Raw genomic sequence first — 15381 nt, 5'->3', positions numbered from 1 at the left:
CACTCACCACAAGTGAGAATATAAAGAACAAAATAATAACTTATTCTCACACAACAAATATCAACTGTACACACATGTCATTTCCTGGACCTATACCAAAGTGTGAATGTAGGCTTCCTGCAACAACCCACATCGAAACAGAAAATGTCCTCTTGGGAATTCAGTTCCAATAATAATGAAAGCCTCCAGGAGCAGATGAGCCTAAGGGCTAATAGCTCATCTTCAGTCTGCTGATGTTTGCTATTGCCATTTCTTTGGTGGCAAAGTAAAAAAGAAAAGAGATAAGAAAAAAGACAACAATTAAGGACAAGTGTGTGCTTTTTCAGCATTTGACCTCGGTCACAGCCTTCTCTCCATTATTTGAGCAAATGTCTTCTTCCTGAGTCACTTCTCTCCTCCATCACAGCGGCTGTGCATATCACTTTTGCGTTGCTTGCGGAGCCTGCGCTTGTGCTCGGTTGATGACTGTCCTCCTCCTCATTCACTTGTTCACTTTCGCTGGTAATATTCTCCTCTGTACCTCTCTTCCGAATACCTCCCGTTTTGAGCCACGTTTTTAACATNGATTTACAATGAATGACTGTGAAGTGACTTTAGTTGGAGGACATGGTGTTGCGAATCCAGGAGTTGTAGTTGCAGACCTTGGCGTACAACAAGCCCGGAGTGTACGCCAAGGTCTGCAACTACAACTCCTGGATTCGCAACACCATGTCCTCCAACTAAAGTCACTTCACAGTCATTCATTGTAAATCAGAAAGCTGTATATCCCTTTAATAAATAAACATAGCAACGATTATTCTTCTACTTGATTTATTGGCAGAAGTATACATATTCTGCTCAAACTCATTACTTAAAATGTTGCCGAAACAAATTGTCTTGATTGTTAACAAACGTACAGATCTTTAGACTACAGGTAATAAATATAACTGATATTTGAGCCTTGCTATAACCCTTTTATCTAATATCTCTGGATTTCAGGATCCTATGGAAGTCTTATTTTATAAAGCGTTCTACATTTGGACCCAAGTAGGACATGATCACATAGAGATACAAAAATTACCTTTATTAGTTTTAAGACTAACTATAGCATACAACCATATACACGGAGTATCTTGGAAACACATTTTGAACAGATTTTCATGATTATACCAAAATCAAATCTGATATTCAAGCAGGAACAAATATTTTTTTCAAAGGCAGTACAAAAATATGAATGCTTAACAACAATTCCTGTTGCAGGTGTCAAATGTGTGTTTTTGAGTAAATATTTTTAGAATATTGAGCAAAACTTCATTTCAGCTTTCATAATATTACAAGTCCATAATGGAGAAAACTCCTACGTCAATTTGATAATGAAAAATGTGTGTGAGAGTTAAACGGATATATTCACTTTCAATGTTAATACATTATGCTAAGAGGTGTCCCTGTTGGAGAACAGAACAAAACAAATGTACATAAATGTCTCTGAAATTTTTTTATTTTGATTTGAGTCAAGAAAAGACCGTCATGATCTGAGATAAACCCTTTTGACATGTTATTTTTATCTGCGTTGCTTTATTGTTGGGCAGAAATGTAATTATATAAACTAAATAAGGCTCATAAGTTCTTTCTCAAGTGTCCAAACACAATATTTTGTACATTCAGTATATTTCAGAATCTGTAAACAGGTTGAATACATGACCGTAAACTAATCTTCCATTTTGCTGCATTATATTTCCCATAGCCTTACCATGTGGGTAAATGACAATCTTTTCTGATCTAGGACAAAAGAAGCCCCTGTGAAACAATGTATTAAAAAAGTATAAACACATACACGGTGCATTGTGTCTCTTTTTAGGTTATTACAGCTGGCCTCTAGCATGCTGCAAATAATGGTGATAGAGGTCTGAAATGGCAGGATATGCATTACCGCAAACAGCACACTTAATACCGTCTGCAGACCCTTCATGTGATGTGCTGGCATTTTGGCTTACAGTAATTGGTTTCCCAAGTGCATTTTCATCTATTCTGTCCCAACTGGTTTCTCTGTCTTGGATACAATGTGTGCTGCTCTGTTGCTGGGTACTCTTACCCAAATCCAGATGCTTACTTTGGATCGAGGAAGTCATTGGCGCTAAAGGAAACTCTTGAGTTACTGAACATTGGGATACAGGGCCAAGACAATAGTTGTTTAATTCAGGATCTGGGCTTAATGTAGCTTCGTGGTTGCTCTTGGTAAACTGTGTAGTGCTATCATCTATGATTACATCAAAATCAGAGTCCTTTTGCATTGAGTTATGGCAAATCTGGTGACTGAACAGCAAATCTAGAGTCTTAAAGCTGCACCTGCACTCATCACATTCATAAGGCCGAAACGTTTTTCTGGGCCTGAACGGAACCCACTGCACCTCTGCGTGTTCCCTCATGTGTTTTTTGTATGTTCCCACAAACCGAAAACCTTTCCCGCACTGGGGACAAGTAAAACGTCCGCGTCTCTGTCGGTGGATTCTCTGATGAAGCCAAAGTTTATTCCAGTCTTCTAGAGTCTTGCCGCAGCTGGAGCAGGTGTAACTTAGACCCGGGCCATGGGTGAGCATGTGGGCTCGGAGTCGGCCCATGTGTCTGAAGAGCCGCCCGCAGCTTGGACAAAAATATTTCCTGGGGTCTGAGCCGTTATCAAGTTTATTTAACTTTGACACAAAGTGTGAGAGTGGATGAGCCGGGACGACTGTCGACTGGAAACATTTTTTTACTTTAGCAAGGTGTTTCTTGGGGCTGGCGGCCGATGTTTTTTTGAGTGTTTCACAATTTCCAGCAGTGAGTGGAGAAGCTGAATTGTGTCCTGCTGCACACCTTAGTGCAGGCACCTTGTACTGAATTAATGACATTGTTTCTTCCGCTTTTATCTCGAAGCTGGAGGTGTTATTCTTCTCTCCTCTGCAGTGACTGCGATGGGCGTTAAATCCAGACAGCACACCAAACAGCTTGTCGCAATACAAGCAGCGATACAGCTTTGCGCCGGTGTGTTCTCTCATATGGCTGTTGAACTCCTGCAGATGGGCAAAAATATTCTTGCAGATGTGGCAGGTGTACGTTAGTGAAGACTTTACACGTTTGTCGGGTTGTGATTCGTCACTGCTTTCCGAGGGTCTGCAGGTGTGATTTTTTGCGTTGCTGTAATGAGTGAATGATTTCTCACAGCGGGTACAGTTGTAACGCTTCACAGACCAGTGTGTCAGCTCATGAACTCGGAGGAAATACGCCTGACCGAAAGCTTTGCCACATATGTCACATTTATAAGGCTTCTCTCCAGTGTGGGCCCGCACATGTCTGATGAGGGCTGACTGAAACGGGAATGTTTTACCACAGTACTGGCACTCTTTTTTCTCTTTCTCTTCGGGGGGAACATGTCTCTGACACCCCTGACTATTTTCCTGGTGGTTCCCTCTGCTGCTTCTTTCAGATCTGGTGGCCTCAAAGTCCTGGTTGTGTGCATGCTCTATCATATGAGTGGCATACTCTGAGCATGGGAATTTGATCTTGCAAAATCGACATTTTTTATATTTGTTGCTCTTATTGTGCGTCTTGAGATGAAGATTTAAGTTGGAATTTTTGCTAAAACCTTTTCCACATTCAGAGCATTTGAAAGGTCGTTCTCCTGTATGAATGCGTTGATGGATGACGAACTGAGAATGAAATTTAAATGTTTGCTCACAGTAACCACATTTCATCAAAATTTTCCCTCCTTTTTTAATGTAGCTGACATTTGAGTTGGCGTCCTTGGTGTCATCACTTCCTGTTTGGCCCTGTACAAGCGATTCTCTCTGCAACAAAACATTACCCATTCTCCTCCTTCTCTTGCCGCCTCTCCTGCGCCTGAAATAGCAGTTTGGACTCTCAGCTGTGGTGCTGGCATTGCAATGTAAAGATTCAAGACTATTTGACATAGGATTTAAAGGATCCAGCTCAATTTCAATTTTCTCAGCTTTCACAGCAGGGGGCACACTTACAGGTTTAGGTATTTGAGAGTTTGTTACGGCTACTGTTTTCTGTAAGGCTTCAATATTTTGTGATTCAAATGTGCTTTTGGATTGTAATTCCTCCCTGTCATTCATGTTTCCTGAAGTTGGGCCTACCACATTTAAACGCTTTGAAGGAATAACTTCAGGCTCTGTCTGCTGCTCTCCTCCAGACTGCAGGGAGAGGTGACAGGTCCTCTCGTCTGTACCGGCCTCTTGCTTGTCTGTGTTAATTCCCACCTGCTTATCTGTCTCAGCCCCCTCCCCACAGCCTGTGTGGTTGCTCAACAGTGTGCAGGCCTCCTGGGAAACATCCAGTCTGGACACTTTTGCTGGAACCTGCTGATCAGCCTGTTCAGCTCTTCTTCTCATAAAACCTTGAAAGTTCAATATGTTACTATTGTGCTCGAGGTCTTCCTTGCTATCACAATCAGGCTTTCCATCCTGTTTCGAAGGGTGTTGATCAGCTTGACTCCTCAGTGTTCGTGTAGCACGGCTTACATTATAAGCATCAGCCGAAGCAGCAGGAGAACTAGCAGCACCAGTCTTAGCAACCATAGCGTTATAAGCTGAGATTTCTGTTTTTCGTGGCCTTCCTCTTTTTCTTTTTGGCAGCACAAGGACACAGCGAGGAGCCCCGTCTATAGCGTTAGGCACATCCTTACTGTTGTAGTTCTCTAAACAGGTTGGCAGAGGTATTGTCGTGCTGATCTCCTTATGTTGAACTGCATCAAAACCAGCAGAATCTGGGTATCTATTGTCTTTAGTCAACAATGACTTTATTTTCCGCGGGCGCCCACGTTTCCTGTGTGTCTCCACATGCTGCCCAAGACGGTCCGTTGTAGAGCTGCACAAATTTGCAGATGTCATCTGAGACTCTGCTTCCATCCCTACCTGCGGCAATATGTGTCCACTGTGTTGATTAAGGGTTCCGCCTGCTGTTTCAAAGTTAACACGGCCGTCAGTCTCCACGAACTCCGATGAGTGGGATTCAGATGCAGGGTGATTCAGTTCCTCTCCCCACCTGGAGTCCAGGTCTTCCTCACTGCATCTCTCATCTTCAGGCATCTTTGGAAGAAGAAAAAATGTCATTAGTCACAAATGTTATGTATTGTTGCGTAAGTATTTTCTAATAGTATAAAGTAAAAGGCATGCATACATTGGTATGAACCCAAATTATATATTTTTTTATAATGTTCATGTCTATTTGTATGCATTTAAAACTAAAACAGTAAAGTGTACGATAGAAGATCACATGCCAGTGAAAAATAATAAAAACATTTCCAGAATTAATTTATTTGATGCTACAGGACCAACATAAACATAACAATGCTTCACTCCAAACCAAATATTCAAAATGTGAAAAAATATAAAGTAACAACAAAAGTCCTTAAATAAGAGTTTGGGAGATGTTATACAGACAATGCATCTACAGTGGGGCAAAAAAGTATTTAGTCAGCCACCAATTGTGCAAGTTCTCCCACTTAAAAAGATGAGAGGCCTGTAATTTTCATCCTAGGTATACCTCAACTATGAGAGACAAAATGAGAAGAAAAACAATCTAGAAAATCACATCTGATTTTTAAAGAATTTATTTGCAAATTATGGTGGAAAATAAGTATTTGGTCACCTACAAACAAACAAGATTTCTGTCTCTCACAGAACTGTAACTTCTTCTTTAAGAGCCTCCTCTGTCCTCCACTTGTTAACTGTATTAATGGCACCTGTTTGAACTCGTTATCAGTATAAAAGACACCTGTCCACAACCTCAAACAGTCACACTCCAAACTCCACTATGGCCAAGACCAAAGAGCTGTCAAAGGACACCAGAAACAAAATTGTAGACCTGCACCAGGCTGGGAAGACTGAATCTGCAATAGGTAAGCAGCTTGGTGTGAAGAAATCAACTGTGGGAGCAATTATTAGAAAATGGAAGACATACAAGACCACTGATAATCTCCCTCGATCTGGGTCTCCACGTAAGATCTCACCCCGTGGGGTCAAAATGATCACAAGAACAATGAGCAAAAATCCCAGAACCACACGGGGGGACCTAGTCAATGACCTGCAGAGAGCTGGGACCAAAGTAACAAAGGCTACCATCAGTAACACACTACGCCGCCAGGGACTCAAATCCTGCAGTGCCAGACGTGTCCCCCTGCTTAAGCGAGTACATGTCCAGGCCCGTCTGAAGTTTGCTAGAGAGCATTTAGATGATCCAGAAGAGGATTGGGAGAATGTCATATGGTCAGATGAAACCAAAATAGAACTTTTTGGTAAAAACTCAACTAGACGTGTTTGGAGGAGAAAGAATGCTGAGTTGCATCCAAAGAACACCATACCTACTGTGAAACATGGGGGTGGAAACATCATGCTTTGGGGCTGTTTTTCTGCAAAGGGACCAGGATGACTGATCCGTGTAAAGGAAAGAATGAATGGGGCCATGTATCGTGAGATTTTGAGTGACAACCTCCTTCCATAAGCAAGGGCATTGAAGATGAAACGTGGCTGGGTCTTTCAGCATTACAATGATCCCAAAAACACCGCCCGGGCAACGAAGGAGTGGCTTCGTAAGAAGCATTTCAAGGTCCTGGAGTGGCCTAGCCAGTCTCCAGATCTCAACCCAATAGAAAATCTTTGGAGGGAGTTGAAAGTCCGTGTTGCCCAGCGACAGCCCCAAAACATCACTGCTCTCGAGGAGATCTGCATGGAGGAATGGGCCAAAATACCAGCAACAGTGTGTGAAAACCTTGTGAAGTCTTACAGAAAACGTTTGAACTCTGTCATTGCCAACAAAGGGTATATAACAAAGTATTGAGATGAACTTTTGTTATTGACCAAATACTTATTTTCCACCATAATTTGCAAATAAATTCTTTAAAAATCAGACAATGTGATTTTCCGGATTTTTTTTCTCATTTTGTCTCTCATAGTTGAGGTACACCTAGGATGAAAATTACAGACCTCTCATCTTTTTAAGTGGGAGCAATTGCACAATTGGAGGCTGACTAAATACTTTTTTCCCCCACTGTATATCACATGAGCAGGTTACTCCAGAAATGGTGCTGTATACCGCAGCAGACAGCTCTCTCAATAACTACCTGCTTGCAGTCCGAAGCGTTATGAATGGTCTGGTGAGGATGCGATGCGGCAGGAGCTAACTGATCGACGGGATTTTGGTCACTGCTTCCTCTGCTGAAGGACATTTTACTCCCCATATCAAAGGTCTGTGAATAAAAAAATGACAAGAAGAATGTAACATACTAAAACAGTAACACATACAGTATTTTTACAAATGTGTAAATACTGCATGCTCTGCCTATTTGTCACTTTAACTTAAAAGTGACAAAGTATCTGCATTACAATTAACCCAGAGAGAAGCCTGCAAAGCAGTCACCGGACATCTTCATAACTTGACTGGGTATATTGATACTCTGTTGACACACATTGGTTTTGTCAGAATTCCTACAAAAAACACCTTTTAAGTGGCTGCCTAGTTAAAAACCTGTCTAGAAAGATAGCCACGTAGTTGATTTGTGATTTATTTTATAGCAGACTGTGTTAGTAAAGATGTACCTAGCTTTCCAAACCTGTGGTAGAAAGTAACTCCACACATTAAGTCAAGTACTCTAGTACTTCCACTTCAGGTTATTTACAGATATACAAGCATAATAATCAGAAAAAAATATTGTATTTGCCACCACTACTTTCAAATGCGTAACAGCAAGCATATTGACATTTTCATAAAAATACATGGATATTTGATAAATTATGACTTTTTGTTACAGAATAATCAGCCCAGCTGTTAGACAAAGGGAGCTCCATCACCACCAGTTGAGTCATTCTACAGAAAAGGTGGAATCTGGGTGATACAAATCTGCTGAAATATATTCCTTCTAAACACTGCTATTTAACTCTGTTAAATAGCAATAACTAACTCTTAACTTGATGAATCCACAACAAGTAGAGCTTAAAGTATTTTTATTATTTGTATACATTATATAAAGCTTATTTATATAAGAACGTCACTGGTGTTACGTGTTACCGGAAGAAAAGTAACACCAGTGACAATTTGGAGAAAACACTACCATTTTAACAAAATGGCTGCCATGTGTCAGACCAAATATGGCTTCAGTCAATATCAAAATCGTTTAACTCTTCAATACAATACATTTTCCCATTCAAATGTTCACCCCTAGGGCTATGCAATGAGTAACACTAATGACAGACTTGAAAGACGCACGTAAAATTTGAAGATAAAATGACACCTTTAACAAACAAAGTAAGAAGTATCTGACTTTCCTTATGTCTTTGTCCACTGCACTGCCTCAAATGATCTCTTGTTACAGGAGGCACTTCAGAGACAGTACATTATTTCAAAATAAAAGCGTTTTGTGTAGCAGTAACACCAAAGACTTAATTTTGGGTGACTGACATTTATTGGATATTATTAATAATAATTTACGTTTTTCTTTACCATTTCTCAAGGTTATATTTAATGTAGTGTAAATGTTATGTAATATGAAATGAAGATTTATTTAATGAACAACAAAAATCTTTTTAAATGAAAACTATACGCTCCACTTCCATGTATGATCAAAGTGACAAGGCAGTTCCTTGAACTTGGCATTTTAAATAAATTGCAATTTATGTATAAAACACATTTTTTAAATTTAGTACCATTGCAAAGACAATCTCTATTTATTCAAAAATATATAATGAATGTGAGTATTAGGTCAACGTCATGTGTTTTGGTGTCTGCAAAAGTAAGTGACAGTACTTCCACCTTGTATGTAGAATGACCCAGCTACAATATTAAAATGCTGCTAATACAATAAGGCACAATACTTTAACTTTTGGAACATTTTGCTGATGTTTGTTTTACTTTTCCCTCACTAAAAATGTTTATGCAGGGGATTCACTTGTGAAGCAGTTTTACTTCGTCGCATTACTACTTCTTGTATACAAGTATTGCATAATACTTTCCCCATCTCTATTTATAACGAGCTATGCATTATAGACTTTCAAGGGTAGATTGTACGCTTTGAAGCTTCTGAATTTGGGGAAAATGCCAACACTCAGATATGGTGTTTTGGTTTGTAAAGCTCAAGTATGAATATAACAGGTAATGCAAAACAAATCTACCTTAGTTTGAGTAGACAGACAGTGGTTTCTAGAGTCGACCCGCCTTACATTGCAGACATATTTGATATAATGGAGTCTTTCTGATGCACTGATCAATGGCCTTTGTTTGTAATTATTAGCAATAATCACACAGAAAACCACTCCGACGTAACCGTGTCAATGAACATGTATATTAAACACACACAACCAAACTGTTAGCTTTAGCATCAGGCTACCAGTTATCATTCAAAGCTATCAGCAGCATGACTAAGAACAATGTAGGCCTTATCTTTTGATAGGCCACATTGCTATCTCTGGTTAGGCTATACGTACCTCACCGTGAACAACAGTCATCTCACACAACTTTGAGGCTAATAACGCAGGCTAATTTCTGCACAGTGGTTATTTATCGTGATGGGTGTTAGTAAACACAAAGAGCTTGCCTGAGTGGGGAGTCAGCACTGGTCTCTGCGTAGCCATTCACTGACCGCTGCAACACCAGCTGGCACTGGCTAGCTAAATGCTAACATTTGGTTGGTCGTTTCAAGGCAGTTTGGCCCTTTTTACACTCATGCATTGGTCTGGGAGCTGGTCTGTAAACGTGGACCTTGCTTTCTCTTCTGTTCAAAGCTGTGAGCTGCTCGATATCCCCGCACAAAGCAACCCGAAAAATGTCAATCACAGAGAGCGCAGAGAGGGTGGATGCTTCAGATGGTGTGGGAAATGTGGGAATTATGAGACGTTGTGCTTTAGAAGTAAAGGCAGTGAAATACTACAATGTTATGCGAGATCAGCGCCATATAGATAGATTATATTATATGGCTCTATGCGAGATATAAGGTTTAAGGAAGCTGGAAAGTGAAACACCACCATCATTCGTTTTGCAACTAGTTAAAACTAATAATATTAATGTTCAGGACAGCTTTTTCAGTGAGACTTCTGCAAACATAGCGCCTTTATGTCTTGTTTTCGCTTTGAAATGGCTCCCTCTGCTGGGTACTGACAATAGACCATGAAAGCATCACTAATACATAGGGCTTCCGAATAAAATTGCCAGAAATAATAGATGAAGCAACACATGAAATAATTAAGATAACAGAAATGGTCAAATCAATATAAGTGCGCTAGGCACTGTGGAGGAGAGTCAGTTTAAATTCCCAATCAATCACTCCACCACATTTTCCAGAGGATTAAAAGTCAGTCATTTGTTTTTACAGTTTATGAATGAGAAAACATTGGATATTATAACATGCTGCATTATCCTATGATGAAAAAAACACTCAGTTTGAAAATACAGTTTAATACATAATACCTTTCAAAGTCTGACAAAGGTGGTAGGAACACATATTTCCTTATTGCATTCCAATTCCCACAGCATCTCAACACATTCTGATCATACTAAAAATATATTGAAGAACAAAAAAAACGTAATAGATAAACTGGTTACCCCACCAAAAATGGATAAGCCATGTACATACATTTTCAGAATGTTATCATAAACCTTTTCTATTATATTTTCAGGGGCACTGATTGTTTATAGTTCTAGCAAAAGAAACCGAGCTTTATTAAGATACATTAATATTGTCACCTTAAAATCATATGGAGAAACCCAGAGAGAATAGTGTTCTTGTGCAATTAAACTCAATAACTATATTTTGTTTTAACAGGACTGACTTTATGCACTTGGTCCATAAATGTGACATGCAAATTGGAGTTACATTTCAAATGTTGTCAAGTTGTGATAGGAACAGATGAGGTTACTTGGTATATCATCTCAGCAGGTTTGTCTGGTCCGCTTTCAACTATGAAACAATCATCGTCCATGTTGCCTCCTGTTTCCCCATCCACAGGAGCTGCTCCTTGCCCTTTGTTCAGACTACCAGACATGACTTGGTTTGTCTTTATGTTACCATAAGCTGAAACCCCAGATTTTCTCTCCCCATTCATCAAAACCGGAATTGGGCGTGTCAATGGTGCCACCCTCTTTAGTCTGTATCGTTTGCCATCTCGCACGTGCTGTGCCATAAACTCCTTTGCTCTGGCACACTTGTGCCTCTGTAGCAGCGGAGCAGATTCAAAGGGAAGATGACAGACTCGACATGGAAAACCATTTGATGCAGAGGATGTCTGCATTGGATAGTTTGATACACCTGAAGCAGACTGTGTGGGTGTTTTCAGCTGCACGAAGTGAGGGACAGGAAGCCCTCGACTTCCGTTATTGGATGCCCTGGGATGAGGATTCTTCGATAGTAGAGGGGAAGTGATATAAGGGCTGAAGGAGCTGGGACCCTTTGCTATCAGGCGCGGCAAGACATTAAGCCCCTGACTGCTTTTAACGTGTGCACTGATTTTCTGTTTTTTCAGATGCAGGGTGGAAATCCCGGCTCGACTGCCTTTCCTTGCAGCAGTGGGACTTTGACTTTTCAGCTGTTGAGAGGAAGCGGCCAAAGGCCCCTCAACCCTTGGAGTACTGCCTGTACTGGCAACGATTGGCTTCTTGAAATTTAGCGGAATAGCAGTGATGAGTCTGGATTTGGTGGTATTGTTGGGTGCCTTACAAAAGTGAAAGCGGGGTACTACTTTCTTGCTGGAGAGGAGCAGCCCACATCCTATACAGCCAGATATTTTATCTATTACATGAGAGCTGTGGTGGGATATGAGGGAGGTTTTTCTCTCAAAACAATGCCCACATTTAGCGCATGTGTAAGGTTGTGTCTTGTTAAATTTGCGCAGTGTTTGCAAAATCACAACAGGTTGGTAAAGTGACCAAAGATCTACAGTTGGTGCACCTACACCTGCAAAAATGTTCTGCACGTCTTTCTCACTGGGTTTAATGAGCACAGGTGTTTGTGACAGAGAGCTGTTCAGCAGAGGCACTTGTGAGATCTGTGCAGACTGCATGGGAACTTGTGGCATTAGAGCTGATGTCATGGGTCCTTTCAGCAAAGGTGTCCCCAGACGAGACACTGATGGCACATTGTTTAGTTTAGGCACCTTCCAGACCACCTCACCAGTCTGTAGTCTTTTCAGCTGCTGCTCCTCTTCTATACGCTTCTCAATTCTGCGCTTCTGTATTGTTCCATGATCAAGGACTTGGTGACCTGGCTCATGTGTTGTGCTGTGGTCCAGCACATCTTTGTATTCAGCAAACTCAGTGCCACATGAGCAGATATGACTTGCAGCAGAACAAAAGTGTTCCTCCAGGCATTTCCGATTTGCAAATATCTGCTCACAGCTGAAGCAAAACCGCCCTGCATTCATTAAATCTCTGCCCAGGTCATCCTCCAGGATATTTTGCAGTTTTGATTTTCCCCTCTCCATCATCAGGTTGGGTATGGAAGTATTCACTGCTGGTGTGGAGCACTGGAGCACCTTTGCTGTTGGAGACAAGTGTTGGAATCATTGCAATCATAAACATATTCAATAAAATAAAAACCGTTGTACCTCACCATGATGACTGATGCTATCTGAATCAGTAGCTAGTTATGCTAACGGCTATATACAACTGGATGCTAAGCTTAGGAGACGGCTGTAATATAAAAATACACTTTCATATACCCATGAACATTTGTTCGTTTCAGACAGAAAGACAAAACTTTAGGGAGTGTCAAATAAACTCGTTATTTGGTCATTTACATAGTTCTAACAAACAGTCCAAATATTGTGGAATGCAAACATAGTCTTCCATCTATCCAATTAAGTTGAAAGACCTGCTTTGATATACTACTTCATAGTTGGGGAAATACGTTATTTAGTCTTGTTTTACGTTTCTTCTGAATATTATTTTGTTGTACGCGCCATTGCCTTGGGAAAAATCTAGCATGCTAACGTTAGCTTCAACTAGCTTACAAAAACGAGAGCTTACCTTCACATTAAAGTGTATCCGTGTTAATATCCTGGCATATCCTGGGACAAAAAAAAACAAACAATGAGTCGATTGTAGTTTTGAAAGTCAGTGAACATCAGACTGACCTGTCGGTGTTTTATCTAGTCGGTTGCAGTTAGCCCATTAGCCACACCAAAACCAAAGAGGAAATACCTCCACTTCTTCTACTGATGGCGCGCTTCGACAGCAGGAAGTGCGGGGTTTGCATCGTTATACTGACACCTATCGTCTGGACTCCGGAGGCTTAACTTCTGTATGTATAATGAGTGTTTTTAGCACTCGCAGTCTATGTCTCTTGTCTTTATTACACAGAGAAGAATAAAGACCATCTACATGACGTCTCTGCTCAGTCTGCTGATATGGACTGTGTCATTCACTAGGTTGGGTCAGATGAGGCCTACTTTCAAATGTCATTCAAACTATTTTATAATACTGGATATGCGACCATGGTAACAACCGTGGTAACAAGCATAAAAAGGGATAAAAAAACGTTATTTTAAATAATGTTATAATATACATAGGTACTGAATACAAGTACATAAAGATGTGATACTAACACAACTATCTAAACACTGCTAACTAAACTGAACTTGTTTCAAGTGGATTATTTCAAAATCTAACAATTCAAATATTGCCTATTTTTGTCCTTCTTTTTATACAAAAGATGAATACGGACAACATAATTTCAGTCCCACAAATATTCCACATACAAAGACATTATTTTTCCTTCCAAATCATTTCAATGCATTTGATCTTTTATTGTGTTCAGATGTATGCTGGGCTGACCATTTTTTATTTCTGAAATCTGATTAAGTTATCCCAAGTACAAGAAGTCCATTACTTACCGACCCTGGAAACAGTTAAAGGCTCCTGAGCAAAAGAGCAATAGGGCCAGTCCTTTAGAGAAGTACCAGGGCTATAACAGTTTATATTGCCATATTAAAATATGATTGTGCAAAGTTCATAAATAAACAGGACTGGGGAGTCTCATAGCATTCAAATCATAGTAGAAAGTCAGAGGTCTAGATTTAAGTTTTCTTTTAACCAACATTTTGATTTGCTTCAATTTTATCTATTTTAGCTCAAATGTATTACCTTCTACAACTATTTAACAGAAACTAAAGAAAAAAAGGAGATCAGGGGTCATGCTGGTTTGTTGATCGTAAAGGTCAGCTTCAGCGTCAGACAGACGAAGACTGACAAAGACATAAGAGTCCTGCAGGAGTCACGAGGGAGGCAAAGAGGACGCAAATCCTACTTTGATTGAGCTAAGTATCGCTGGTGTTTTGTTTTTTAGCCCCTCATGCTATAATCATGTGTATTTTCTCTATTCCTGTTCATGTGTCTTCTCGCAATTATCACTGGCCCCGTGTATCTCCTAATCAATATAACCGGCCTGCTCTCGTCTATCCCACATGCTCCACTGAGATCCAACATCTCGTTTCAGGGGGCCTGTGGAACTGCCAGTCTGTTCCTAAGGCTGACTTCATCTCTGGCTACGCTTCCCTCCAGTTTATGGATTTCCTTGCTCTCACTGAGACCTGGATTACTCCATCCAACACATCCACCCAAGCAGCTCTTTCCACAGCATATTCCTTCTCCCATAAACCCAGACCCACTGGCAGAGGAGGTGGCACTGGTCTCCTGCTCTCTCCCAAATGGAGCTTTTCCCTCTTCAAGCTACCTAACTTCGCTCCTTCCACCTTTGAATTCCATGCCGTCACAGTAACCCATCCTATACAATTAACCATTGTTGTTCTCTACCGTCCACCAGGCGCCTTGGGGGACTTCTTGGAGGAATTAGATAATCTCCTCTCACACATCCCGGAAACTGGCCCTCCCGCTGTACTTCTCGGAGACTTCAACCTCCAGACAGGGAAGATAGACGAACTAAAATCTCTGTTAACCACCTTTGCTTTCTCACTCTCTCCATCCCCACCAACTCATAACGCTGGCAATGTCCTTGATCTCATATTCTCAAGGAACTGCACTACTTCTAACCTCTCTGTAAACCCGCTGCACACATCCGATCACTTCTTCATTTCATTCTCTCTACCCCTTTCCAAACATAACAACCTCATCTCTTCTAACTCTGCCCCTGTCCAAACATAACAAACTAATCTCTTCTCATCCTGCACCTGTCCGCCACAACCTTTGTTCCCTCTCCCCCTCTACCCTTGCCTCATCAGTGTTCTCAGCCCTCCCTTCCTCTGACTCGTTTCCAACTCCTGCCTCCAAACTCTGCTGCAGAAACTCTCCTCTCTACTCTCTCTGGACTCTCTGGACTCTCTCTGTCCTCTCACATCTCGGCAGGCTCGTCAGTCCCCTCCTGCTCCCTGGCTAAATGACGCACTGCGTGCTAATAGAACCATC

At 40.9% G+C, this 15381-nt stretch overlaps 2 protein-coding genes across 3 annotated transcripts in view; both read right to left on the bottom strand.

The window, feature by feature from the left end:
* Positions 1-1227: 1227 nt before the first annotated feature.
* Positions 1228-9844, bottom strand: LOC104960005 (zinc finger protein 184-like). Of its 2 annotated transcripts, none has more exons than XM_010787934.1 (3): positions 9566-9844; positions 7100-7225; positions 1228-5066 (listed from the first exon to the last, which is right to left on the bottom strand). In XM_010787934.1, exons 2-3 carry the CDS (start codon positions 7214-7216, stop codon positions 1842-1844), a joined length of 3342 nt encoding a protein of 1113 aa, XP_010786236.1. In that variant the 5' UTR covers positions 7217-7225; positions 9566-9844; the 3' UTR covers positions 1228-1841. The 2 variants fall into 2 exon arrangements, with proteins under 2 accessions (XP_010786236.1, XP_010786237.1); XM_010787935.1 differs by lacking the exon at positions 9566-9844 and adding an exon at positions 8242-8262.
* A 248-nt stretch (positions 9845-10092) lies between these two features.
* Positions 10093-15381, bottom strand: part of LOC104960014 (uncharacterized) — a 10757-nt gene continuing 5468 nt past the window's right edge. Inside the window, exon 2 of the mRNA XM_010787944.1 lies at positions 10093-12499. Coding sequence (XP_010786246.1) covers positions 10854-12499 — 1646 coding nt within the window. The 3' untranslated portion in view covers positions 10093-10853. The remainder of the gene's footprint in view (positions 12500-15381) is intronic.

Source organism: Notothenia coriiceps, unplaced genomic scaffold (assembly GCF_000735185.1).
Source record: "Notothenia coriiceps isolate Sejong01 unplaced genomic scaffold, NC01 NC01_scaffold00031492, whole genome shotgun sequence".
NCBI lineage: Eukaryota > Metazoa > Chordata > Actinopteri > Perciformes > Nototheniidae > Notothenia > Notothenia coriiceps.
This window is presented reverse-complemented; position numbering and strand designations above follow the sequence as displayed.